Genomic DNA, 13,672 nt, shown 5'->3' on the forward strand with positions numbered 1-13,672 from the left:
AGAGGTAAATATCATCAGCCATAAATCCATCGCAAATTTCCCATCCTATTGCCTGAAGATGGGCAAAGATGAAAACATTTCCATGGAAATCCCTTTAGGATATGCCCTTTGTCTGGTATTCCAATATTGGAACTCACCTGTCTGTTAGAATCAAAACCAAAAAGGACGTATTTGCTAAACTTGGTTGCTTCTAAAAATCTGTCAATAGTTGAACTTGGAAACAGCTTAATGGGTCCCATTGTATCACTGTCTGAACCTTTTTAGCCTTGGCCTGAGATGGATCCAAACACCGCTTTTTTCATCTGCCACTAAAATCATCACAATCTAGCTACTCTTTTACTTGAAGTTCTGTTTTGAAGTTCTTTGCTGAATTGTATTGGTTTCTTTTAACAGCAAACAACATGGTAAAAACATCTAGTTTAGCCTTACAATTGACAGCTTTCTGTCATTCTTTGTGGCTGGAAAGGAGAGTTATAGCAATTACGGTTTCTTCGTTTAGGTTTCCTGAGCAATTGCAATACATATTTTTTTGCGTCTACTGCTAAGAATTGCAAAGTCAGTAGCAGTTTATGACTTAGCTAAACTGAAGAGTAAACTGAGATAAGAAACCATAAGTACAAATGAATTTCAGGAGAAGGATAGTCTTCCCTGAGCTGTGGAAGAGAAATGGGAGCTGAGCAGTGCTGGTAGCCAAACTTCAAAGAGGAAGTAAAGGTTTCCTCTGCTTTGAACAGAATAGGCAGAGCATGTACCCTGACTAACTTCCTCACTTTTAATCCCTGGCTATACCACAAATTGTTTGACAAAATGTATATTTAAGATTTTATAACAATTTGACTGTAAGATTTTTTTTTTATCTATATTAAGTTCTAAATAGTCTGGAAATTCTTTATTCAAGGGTTTGTGTCAGATCTTCCTGCCATGGTTGTGATCAATGGAGGCAAGTAAACTCACCTGTAAAGAGGGAGAGGAATTTGGTGGAAGACTGTCCTGACTTTGGAGCTTGCTTCATTGTGTAGTGCTCAGAAGTTTGAGTTTCTTTACCTTCTGGACATGCTATGAACCTGCTGTTTATTCATTTTCAGTGGATCTATTCTGTAAACAAGGAGCGAGATCAGCATTTTAGTCTGTAAAGTAATGCTCAAGCATGAGAGAACAGAATTCAAATTGCAAAGTAACCTTTCACGTGCTATTTCAGAACTTCTAAGTTCCTCAGGCTTTTCAAGATAATGCAATAGATTTATATAAGCAATTTGGTAAATAGTTTCACTCATCTTGAGAGGAGGTTTAAGTGTGCTTGCTTTACTTAGCATTATAATGAAATAGGAGATGAATCAGGTCAAGGTGACCTGTTCTCTGGACCAGAGCAGGTTTATCAAGTTGTCTTGGAGCATGGCTAGAAATAATATTATGCGGCTTACTAACAAAATATGCCACACAGCACCTTTGGAATCAAAATCTAACCTTCAAACTAGAACAGTACTTCTAGAGCACTTTGTCATCTCGGACATGTAAAAAAATCCTTAGATTCCCAACTTGAATTTCAGCATTGGAGATTTCAACTGAAAATCCCTACCTCTTTAAGCACTTTACTGTTGCCCACTAAGGAGTGATTTATAACAAAAATGGTTAAGAAATAGCAGTGCTTTCTCCTTTTAACTGATCTCATTTGTGTTCATGAGAACCATGCTATATAGTCATTTTGAAGTTGTTGTTGCCCCAAGTTTTGTGGTTAGGGTAACATACAAGTGAGAACAGTTTTCCCAGTGGTTATATATATGACATGTATGGTTTGGTTTTCATCCTATGTTTATTGAATGGGTAAAACGATAAAATATTACAAAATTTCCAGTAAATTTGCAACCTTCTTTCAAATCAACACCTTAATTGCTTAGTTGGATGGCTGTGGTAATCTTTAGTATACTTGTGATACTTTTAATGTATTTTAGACTTATTTATCTAATAATGAAAGACTTTGATAAAGTAAAACATTGGGCTTGATCCAATGTTCATTGAAGTTTGCAGATATAATTAACATTATTATTATTATTGTCAGTATGCAACATCCAGGAGTTGCTACTGTAGCTGCTTTTTCTTTAACTGATTGAAATTCTTTTGATATCTGTAAATAACGGTTGGACATGCTCTCTACCTTTCAAATTTGGCTGAAATAAACGTAGCAGTGCCTTAAATATTACTTTCATATAGTTGTTAGTGTAAATTAATTGAAGTTCATATACACATAGAATTGAAAATTACTCCTGATTCTTTCCAAACAAATGGCAAATAAACCACAAATACATTAGTCATTTTGGTTGAGCTGAACATTCATTTTTCATTACATGAAAGTGGTGTTTGAAAAAATCTGCACACTATGAATTCAGGAGTCCATGAATATACTGAAGGATCGCTGCTGACTCGGCTATAATTTTTTGACAGTAGTGGTATGTTAACACTAACGGTTACTGACAGAAAAGTCAGTTACTAACATCTTGTAATAATGCAGGGCTATAAAGGACACTATGCTTCTCTTTTGTGTATTCAGTTCTGAGCAGCTAGCTCACATTAGACTTTGAAGTGTGTGATACACTCTTAGATTATTCAGGAGTAATAGTGTGTTTATTACAAACTGCTTCTGGGATTCTTAGATTGGTCAGACAGGTGAATCTTTCATGGAGATGGGAAAAGGTCCCTTTTGGATCCTATGCTTAGATTGCTGTTAAAACTCAAGTTCTTTCAAATCACGGAATAGCTGTAGTTGTTAAACATTTCCTAATTGCTTTATGATGAATGTTGCCAAACTATAGTGATTATCCTCTTCATTGTAGGCTTCGTCTTTACTGAGCCAACTTTCAAAAAGTATTCAGCTTCAGTGGTTGATGTTTTTTTTCAAGGTTTATAACATGGTTAAAGGATTATAATGAAAGCTTTAGGAGCCTTAATATTAATGCCTTGTCTACTCTACCTAAAAACCATAAGTGTCTAAATATAACAGGCTGAGGTTTGAACACTGATGCTAATGTGCTTGCAGTACACTTTGTTTGCTGTTTCTGTTTTTGTCAGAAAAGAAGGTGTAGAATATATTTGTCTAATAGCTGAGATCATGTTGAAGCTGGAACTTTCACAACCATCCTTTCTGACAGCAAATTTTGCTGTAAAGGTGCTGATTTTGCATTTAGAAAAACTTGTGGATTTGCTTTCCTTGACTTCATCTAAACTATTTGGGTTAAAATTGCTTGTGCTAAATTATACAATAAATCTAAATAGGTAGGAGGTAAAGGATTACAAAGTACAATTTCAAAGAAGATTTTTTCGATAAAGAGTCTTTTCTGCACAGTTGCTTAGGAATGTGAGACAACCAAGAATGCAGAAAAAAGAATAAACTGCAACTTCATAAAGATAATGAATTCTCAGATTTGAAATACCATGGTTTAGATTTTGACAGATTTTTCACTATAGAAATTAGACAAAACCAAAACAATTTGTCCCCCTTCCCTCAACCACTCTTCTTCTCCTGTCCTTAGTTTCTCTTAGATTTCAAACTTAGTTTACTCATTCTGTAGGCCTGCTTTCAAAAAGTGTTCTTTGGTTTTCTCCTAGTAGGGAATTCTTTCATCCTGTGTGTGTTTGTAGATGTCCTGCTTTTTTCCTTTCTTTTTTAAACAAATTTTGTTTTTAACTGCTTCCGAGAATAAAGTGTTTTTAAAATGCAAATTCCAACATGTTCAAATTGTTCATTATTCTTTCAAAATTCTGTTGGTTGTTGGAACAACCCCACTGCTCCTTCAGGTACTTCAAACTGAGTAGCTCTGACCGTTTTTCCACACTCAAATAACCTCAAATGTTTGTTACTAGATTAAAAATACTAAGTGTATTCTATATATGATTTCATTGCAAATACAGAAAAAAATTCTAAGGAACCATGCCTTCCTGAACTGGTGTAATGCTGAAAAGTTGGTCTAAAATGATTTTTTTAGTATTGTGTGCAAGGTGTCAACTGATTTCAGTAGTCATAAGTAACATGAAAGAAAATGGCACTGCAGGAACAAGACTTGTACAAAAAGTGCTAAGAGAATGTACCCCAAACTCAATCCCTTTATTGTTATTTTTGGCCTTCTGCTTGCCTACGTGATGCTCAGAAAGTGATGCTCAAAAAGTGATGCTCAACTAGATTCACTGTAAAATCTCTTTTCCAGCTCAGCGCTAAATAAAGCCTCAGTCCTGTAAACTTGCACATGTTTAGCATTACTTCTAGCATAAAATATTTATAGGCTAATGTCAAAAAGTTCAAAGTCCAATTTTAAATTGCTATGTGTTATTTTAAAAAAGCTAATATTTTAACTAACACAACTAATGTTATTAAAAAAAAAATCAAACAAACAACAAAAAAAGCCCAAAAAACCACACAACAACAAACCACCAACAACCACCCCCCCAAACAATAGAAACAGCAGCAAGTGTAGACATAGTTATGTTGGGAATAAAAATGTTTATGATGTACATCATCACATGAATGAATTGTCTAGTACCTTACGCTAAGCTACTTGTTTTCATACTATGAGCTGGCCTAACATATCACTTTAAAATGTGTTCTTAATTGAGATACATAGACAAAAAGTTTTCTGTTAAGCAGGACTTACTCTATAGTACTCAGAACTTGATAGTCACATGCAGATTGTGTTAATCTTTACCTCCCATATGTCCAGATTTGTCTTCAGATTTTTTTTTCCATGCAGAAGATATGTCTGTATAGCATTTGAAGATTTTGTACACATATCTGAGAATGCATCATGTACTTTATGTATGAACTGGTCCTGAAGTACATGAGGTGTGAATCTGAGACAGCTTGGTCAGCTTTGTATCTGTACAGTAAATCAATGCTCAATTGCATTGATTTCACTGTATATTCACAGGTTGTGTCAGTTTAGTGGGCTCAGTGCTTCCAAGTCCAAGGCAAAAACAATCTATGGTTCTACCAAAACTACCAAATGTTTTGTCACCCAATTATGGTGACAGCAGTAGTGTTGTGACTGTTTTGGGAGCTGCCAAAGGTAATTCTGTTCTTTTCTCTCCTCGGCCTGTGGAATATCTGTAACTGCACTTTCAGTTCAGAACATTGGAGTAAGACTGAAGTAGGGAATGTGGGATTAAGCACTAGATGGACATATAGTAAGGAGGAGAGAGATACAGTAGATAGCAGGCGGTTGATGAACCAGTTTGGAGCATGTAGTAGAAAGGTGGGAGAATTCAAATTTGGGAGGCTGTAATGGGATTGTAAGAGACGTATAGTTGTAGTTGAGCTTGAAGAGGTAAGATTTGCCCTAGTGAACGGGAAGAGCAAGTGGATGGATTTTTTTTTTTTTTTTGAGGACTTTGGTCTGGGAAACTGAAGGATCTCCCCAGGAAAATCGTTCTGCCATCACTTCCTCTGGCAGTAATACCACCAGAAAGTGAGGCCTGAGCAAATTATATTTGAGAATCTGAAATCGATATTTCAGTAGAGTTCAATCTTCTTTCTTGTTGTCTGTAACTAGTATGCAAGGTTTTTCTTTATATGTGGTGGTTAATACATTTTTAAATAAAATTCTGTTCATTTATTTAAGCATCTTAAAAATAACAGTAGTTTTCAACCAGTATTGTAAAGAATTTTCTTTAATTCTGTGATGTCTAATATTGTTGTCAGTTTCATATGCAAAATATCCAATTTTTTTCATTCCCCAAACTTTTTGCCTTAGTTTACTTCAATCTGTCACCACTTGGATAATTTATGAATGATTAAGACCTATCTTGCTCTGGTTTCCTCTATAAATGAAAACACTGTATCGTTTGATTACATGAGTGTCTTATGGAGTCTTTTCAATATATCTCATTTTTAGATATGGTATGACCAACAAGACAGTTTTCTGATAACATCGTCTCTGAAATAAGATCATCTTGGCTGTCCTGGATCTGTTCTGTGAGGGTTATTAGTTTGTTTGGGTTTTTTTTTTAGATCTAGTGATCCATTTAATAGAACACACTTGCTGATAATCAGTATTCCAAAACATTTCAGAACTCAAATTATCAATTTCCTAAGATGAGGTATGTAGCATTTTTAAAGAATGTTTCTGTTGTTTTTTCATTGACGTTGTCAAGAGCATACTGCTTATACTTAACCATGTTGTAAATGATCTGCTAAATGCTGTTTTAATGAAGTCTGAATATATGCAATTTAAGCGTTTACTTCCTCATGTTAGCTGCACCGGGGACAGTCATACAGAAACCTATTGCAAAATGAAATAGCTGTTTCTATGAGGAAGTTAGCATTGGTTCTCAGGGAAGCCTACATTTTCCTGTGATCCATGCTGACGAATTTTTGAAAGTCAAGTAAAATGGAAGACTGAAGTGTTTGGCTTTGTTTCTTCAGCAATGTAACAAGACCTCATGATATAAAGCATTGCCGTGATGTTGGCAGAATTGCAGAGTCTACAGTAAGTCTTCTGTCTGAGATTGGAAATAAGTCTCGAGTGGTGCTAATTCTACATGTAATAGTTTGTGCACCATTGCCAGAGTCACTTTACTGGCCCAGTAAAGGTATATAGGACAGATTGTAAACTCCTCAGTGCAGAGATTGTCTTACTTTTTTTACAGTACCCCACTATGACTTTGGTCTTCTGGCATTACCAGAAGGTAACAATGATGGTGGCAAAATAAACGTGTTGGAGATCGGGCATTTTATTTCTGGATACAGAGAATTAGACCTAGTCTAAAAATAACAGTATTCCACTAGAGCTTTGTATAGATACTTAATACAAGAATTTAAACTTTGAAGGTACAAACTCCCTTATGGTTTGGAGACTTATATAATTTTCTCTGTTTTCCACACTGGTGAACAGAGGCACAGGATATCAACATATGCATCGTTGTGAGAATTGGTGAGAGGATTAAGATAGAGATAAGAAAATTTATACCTTTCAGGCCTATCCCAAGACCCATAAAGCTGCACGTGCATTTTCGAGTAAAGAACTTGAATGATCTTGTTATAAATGCTATTTTCCCAAAACCTTTGAGATGTAACTTTGAACCAGGAAGAGGAGAGCTCCTCTTTGAAAGGGGAGAATGTTTAGACAACCCATCCTTTTACAAGAGGAAGAGCAATGTATTTTGTAGTGATTGTTTTGGATGTCCAAATTAGCTTCACTGTAATATCTTCATTAAAGTTGAACAAAATACAGCTTGAGTTTAAGAAATGATGAAATGGAAGAAAGCAGTCAGGAGAGAATGAAATCCCCACTGAAAAAAGTCAGCCTAACTTAATTAGATTATTGTAGCCTTTAAATACATCTCTGTTTCTTGCCCTATTACATATTGTAAATAATCTGTGATGCTCTGAGGGCTTGAGATTTTCTAAAGCTGACATAAAACAGCTCTCTTGCTGCGTCTTCAAGGGGTTTTGATCAATGGGTGTCATCATCAACCGAACATTGGAAAAATCTGTCAAGTATTACCATGAGTTACTGTAAAGTTAACGAGATAACTAAGTTTCCTAGCCTTCCAAATGTTAACCAAGGCTTGTGAGTAAAATCTTTGCCAAATTTTCGGTATGTGTAGCTTTAGTGTAGCTATGACATGCGTTGTTCCGTGACTGCTGGTAGGGTGATAGGTGATACCAATATTACATGGCATTATTAAAATGTGTATGTGCAGGTTTATTAAATAATTTGAATCTAAAAGAAGCCAAGAGTCATGGTTATCTTGTTTATGGAAGGCTAACAGCTTATTGGCTGTTTTAAAAGTTAATTACTATGTGTGTCATTTGTATTAGTTTAAAACCAAAATTTTGCATTACTTGTATTTGGTTGTGTGGGAAGTTAAGTCCTGACCCAGTGAAGCGCTGAAAGCTAGAATGCTTGTGCAGACCTGAAGCCCAAACTGGTCTTTTTCAAGTGGCTTATCACCACTCGGAATACAAACATTTTACATAAATTCCATATTTGACCTTCCCCAGATCTTAAGAGGAGAAAGCCTGAGTCAAAACAGCATATCATGTTGGTAAGATTAAGATACGTCTCAATAGGCAAAGTGATGTGGCTCTCATCACATCTTTGACTTCCCAACCTATTTTACTAGTCATTTAGGAGTGGGTCAATTGAGGACAGCCTCTATATTGAGTGTACTAACTGGGACTAAACTTGTGTATTTGGAACTGTCAGGACATAGTGACTGTTCTGCCAGTGAATGTTCACATCTCTTCTTTGTTTTTCTAAATTACTGTAACTTGCATGTCACTACTATGTTTAGTTATACTATGTATGTATGTATTGAAACAATCTATTCTGGATCCCTCCGGAGTGGCTCTTGATGCAAATTAGTGGATTTTTGTTTGATGGAAGAAACAATTTTTGGAAAGCAGACTAGAACTGCCTAAAGCTGAACAGAAATGGAGCTTTTTCAAAAACAATGGAGAGTTCTGACTGGAACAGGACATTTTAAGAAGCTTTGTTTCTAACTAGAAAGGCTAAAATATTGAAATTTAAAAATGTTGAGTAGAATACCTCAAAACAATATAAAATTTTCCATTCTTGTTGGCTAAAACTATTCATGAATGCTATAGGTTCAATGCAACTACTTCTCTTGAGGAAATTTTTTTCTTTTATAATAATATTTAAAGATCAGTGAAGATGCATGTTTTCAAATAAGAGTATAAGCATTATTTTCTGTAATTTTCTAACTTTCTCTTTTTTTCCAATGAACTTGGTGTTTTTTTAAGTTTTGTACTCTTTTTGATTTTTATGGTTACTGTCTGCCTTCCACTCTGAAAACAGTCTGTACTTCTTAAGAAAACTTATGCTTGAATTCTAATGCAAATTTGATATCATCAGCTCTCTACAGCTGTTCTAATTCTGACATCCTCCATCTGCCTCCAAAATTACAACTTCTGCATCTGTACTGCCTTGCCTCGTATACTATTTCTTTTTGTTTTCCATTAACTACTAATCTTCTTTTTTCCATTCAATCTTTAGCTCACTGATTTTCTTTCTCACTTTTTCTGTTATCTTTCCACTCTCAGATATTTATTTTGCATATGAAAAATATGTAGTCTCTGGAAAGATGTGATACCTAAATCACAGTATTTAGTATCTATTGCAAGCTGACTCCTGGGAAATGTCTGGCAAACTTTTGCCTAGACATCTGTGGGCTCAGGGTCCTCTCCTGAGTGACTCAGGAGAGCAGAATTGAGAGACAGCAGATTAGTAAATCTTGTGTTGCTAAGACCAGCAGAGAAGCTGATGTGTTAATGTATAAGGAATCATTTCAACGTTCAAGGAAAAAAACAGATAAAATGCTAAGTTTTGCTAACACTGTGGTGGACACCTCTGTAAAGATATTTGTTCAACTAATGACTTCATTACTGAAGGTGAAGGGGATTTTGTTCATGTAATATCAACTTAATTTTGAGAAGGTAGTCACTGGCACAGAACTTAAAAAAAAAAAGATACAATTTGTAGTAAGACGACAGGCACTAAATTGTGTTTATTTTGGAGTTGGAAGACGTGTGTGCTTCATCTGGAGAAGCTATATGAAGTAAATATGGAAGTGGGGAGGATATATTTCTCAATTCATCCATCTCTTTTTTGAAAAGGTCATGTTTTGGCGTTATGCCTCTTCTGCAATTTGTATGCATTGAATGATAACATGCTTTGAAATACTATTTTGCTAAAGAACATTCTGTATTTTGAGTTATTACATTACAATTTGTAACATATTTTTTATTCATAAACATGTTTAAAAACAAGTGACAACTGTGGGGGGATGCTTTTTAAAATAAGTTTTCTTGGTTGTATGAGCATTATCTGAAAAAAGGACAACCCCCAAGAAAGTGTAGGAAAAAATAAGGAATGCCAGTAAGGAAAATCTTTCCTTTTACAGTCATTATGACTAGTTCTGTGAGTTGTGAAAGGCCTGTCAGTCCTTCGTCAGTCCTTCATTTATCAAAGTAGCTATGTATCTTTGATCTCTACTTTCTGATAGTCTTTTAGGTACAGATGAATGTAAGTCATCGCTGTATACAACAGTGCACCTATTGGGCATTCTGTGGAGGCTCAGGAAGATCGGAAATTGTGGCTCCAGATTTTTATGCTCTTGTGCAGTATTACACCATGCTTACAAGAATCAGTTGGATTCCCACGTTTAAAGTCTGCATTCATATGGAACAATAAATAGGAAATGGATCCACTTTGGTTTATAACAAGAAAAGGTTAAAAAAAGCTACCTACTAAAGGTTTAATGTAATTAAATTAACTTAAGGTTAATATTTAAAAGCATCTATTTAAAATACAACATAGGGAGGAGCAATCTATACTGATGAGAAAAAGAAATGGTTATTGTAAGCAGAGTGTTGAAATATTACGCTTTGACAGCTTAGAAAGTTTATTAACCACAAGCCTGTAAGGGCTTGCTAAGTTTTGAGATTTAACGTTTAGCTCAAAGAACGTGTGGTACTTTAAATTTATATTAACCTCAGTGACCTACCCAGCCAGGTTGTCTTTAATCCTTCTCCACTCCCAGCACTATGAAAATGCCTGCTGCCTCTTGAATTCATTAATGGTATTTACGGCTATGGCCTTAAACGCTAATGTGTTCTGTAAATTCTCTGCTTGTAAACAAAGAATTATGTGCAAACATCTTTATTTGTGCCGTTAGTTTTATAGTTTAAGTTTTATAAATTAAGTTTTATACCTTGGCCTTCAAAGCTTTTTCTTATGATTACAGGTAATTTTGCTTGCTTTCCCCCAAAATCCTTCGTAACTTTAGCTTTTCCTAGTAGGCTATTCCTGTTTAGGAATAATTTGCATTTATTTAATGTCCTGTACTAGCATTGTCCAAACTTGGAATTGTACTTTTTCCCTTTATCAGTCCTTGGCAATCATCATAACTTTGAGTGTATCAAAAGTGAAAGGGAATCATAGAATTCATGTTCTAATGATCTTAGGAATGATAAGTTCGAGCCCTCCAGTCTTTGCAACTTGTCCAGGCTACCTGGGGCATGACACGAATAAATAAATAGCAGATTTCTGTGTATAATACAATGAATGTTTATAGAAATCTACTTATTTATAAACAATATATATTTCAAACAGAGAGGAACTGGGAGAGGGCCTGAACCAAAACTTTGAATACAAACCACAAAATATTTTGTTGGTAGTGGATTTTTGCATGTTAAAGTTCTATTGTAATTGATGTTGATCATGTTTTAATTTTCTTGATTTCTGTTTCATTTCAGTGAAATGCAGAGATGCTAATTTAGAAGAACCATTGGGCTTCTGTTTAAAACAATGGAGTTCTACTGTTGTAGACTTACACTAGGCTTTGCTAACTTGTAGTCAAAACCAATCAAGGAGTTCAAGTATCTAAACACAACTATGCAAGCGTTTGAGAGAGGGGAAGTGATTTTTATTTTTTTTTTTTTTTTTTAGCTAGCAAAATACCTAAGTAAATTATTTTATCAGGTCACACTTGTACTCTCATAGATTTCATGTCACTCAATGTCATCAACTTATTCATCAAAACTTTTAACGGGGTCTGGCCTGGATTTCTGGTGTTCAGCATGAAGCTGAAGGGATGCTGGATGTGAAGTACTCACTACATCTCTTGGGCTCTTTTTGGCAATGGCAAACTAGTCTTTGGACTGATCCTTTGTACTCATTTATAAGTCAGCAGTTGTTATGGTGATATAGTACTTTGCTTCAGATCTTTGCTTACTTCAGTCTCTATAGCTCTTAAACAATGAGCAGCAACCCCTACCTGTTTTCTGTTTGAAAAGTATGTGAGCAGTACGTGTCTCCTTGTTTGGCTAGCAGGAAAACGAATGGCACGTGATACACCGCAAATGTGTTGCCATCCTCCTGTTGTCAGATTGCAGTCTTCTCCTGAGGGGTTTTCTGTGTAGTGCTCCTGTCTGAGCACAGATATTCTCGTCTTAACAGAAACAGCTTTTTCTCAATTTTGCAGCTGGGAATGGTGTTCTGGGAGCAGTTTCCCAGAAACAGTGTTCTTTGTTAACCAGGCAAGCTATTCTTTTAACTCTTCTTCTGATAGTTCTGCTGCTGCTTTCTCACACACACGTTTTCATTTGTATTTCATTCATAACAGTCTTAGTCCTGTTACAAATCTATTAAAAATGTGATAGTTACCTAAATCCTGCTGGAGTCCAAACATGCAATCCTGGAATCTGCAGGTCAGCTGGTTTCTATCTATGGAGGTGCCTAGAGATGTTGGAAGTTTACTTAAGTTCTGTAAAGTTTTTTCTTTCCTGAGTGCTTACACAAGTTTTGATGCTTAGATCTTAATTCTGACATGTTTGAAGAGCTTGTTATATCCTTTATGTGTACATTTGACTGAAATTAAGAAACTGTGTGCTCTGAGAGGTGTGATTCAATAGGCTTTGCAGTAAAAGCTGGCTTCTCACAGTTTAGTGATAGGTGCTTCTTAAAAGCATGGGCAGAAACCATGATGTTGTGTTCAGAATGTGGGAGACAGGGTTTGGTTCTTCAGGAGAATAAAATTTCTATTCTACCTTCTCGGGTGAGTACAGTCAGCACCAGCTTATTCTCTGCAGAGCGGACTGTCTGTCCTGCTGAAGCCATGGTGCTGTGTGGAATTCAGATTTGTTAGGCTAATATAATACTGCTAGGAAAAGCATGACTAATGGCCAAGACCATGAGGACAAAGCAACTTGCTTTCAAGACTCGTTCTGTCTTTTGCCTGGTGACTTTCATGTAAGTATTGAGCTTTAATACTCACCCACCTGTATTATTTCTCTCGTGGCTAGCTGTAAGTAGTTGCATACAAAATGTTCTGACTTGAGGTGACTGCCTTGTTAACATACTAGGAAAGTTTGCCTTTTAAGATGCCTACTATAATACGCTTTTTTGGGGATGGTGCATTTTCTCCATCTATGAAATAAAAAAGAAATAATACTGTGTATGTGAAATGCTTCTTGATAGCTAAAATTATTAGCGGTCTTCTGATTTTTCTAGCTTTACCATCAGGAATGACTGTTGGAGAGCAAAAGAATAGCTCTTTTCACAAGCAGGCCCCATTTACCAAAATAATTCCACATGCTGCAGTGCAATATTAATATTCAAAACAAAAAATAACCTGAATGGAAATAAAATTGTCTCCACATGTTTAGTTGACATAAATATATAGCTATACTTTGCTCCTGCCCACAATATCTAGCTGTGATTGGAAATCCTCTTGAAATTGCTTAGTATTAGTGAAGGAAAAGTACTAGCTGTCATTCATCTGGGTTTACATCTTTTTCTTAGACATAGTATGGAGATGTCAGATATTTACTTCTGCAATATCATTTTTATTCATGTCAACACTACAAGGTTGTTCTGCCTTGCATTCCTCCTGTTGCAAGGGTTTTGGACCGCATTTGGACAGCTAATATACTATCTGATATAGTCAGAATTTGTCAAGTTCTATCTAGGTCTTGGATGAAGAAATAAAAAGGATCTCTAAGATATGCATATAACCTCTATATTCACTCAATTAGAAATCAGTTGTGCAAAATGCTGAGCACCTCTGATCTGACTGATTTAAGTAGGCATGCAAATGGAGCTTTGTAAATCTTCTACCACCAGACTGAGTACTCAAATAAGGTAAAATACAAATTTTTTTTTTC

General features: G+C 35.5%; 1 protein-coding gene across 23 annotated transcripts in view; it reads left to right on the plus strand.

The window, feature by feature from the left end:
• NRXN1 (neurexin 1) overlaps positions 1 to 13,672 on the plus strand; it is a 729,374-nt gene that overhangs the window by 256,647 nt on the left and 459,055 nt on the right. For all 23 annotated transcript variants that reach the window (XM_050893180.1, XM_050893184.1, XM_050893185.1 and 20 more), the window contains one exon: positions 1 to 4. This exon is cut by the window's left edge and continues 158 nt beyond it. In XM_050893180.1, the coding sequence (XP_050749137.1) occupies positions 1 to 4 (4 nt within the window). The remainder of the gene's footprint in view (positions 5 to 13,672) is intronic.

Source organism: Gymnogyps californianus, chromosome 3, assembly GCF_018139145.2.
Source record: "Gymnogyps californianus isolate 813 chromosome 3, ASM1813914v2, whole genome shotgun sequence".
In the NCBI taxonomy this organism is placed as follows: Eukaryota; Metazoa; Chordata; class Aves; order Accipitriformes; family Cathartidae; genus Gymnogyps; species Gymnogyps californianus.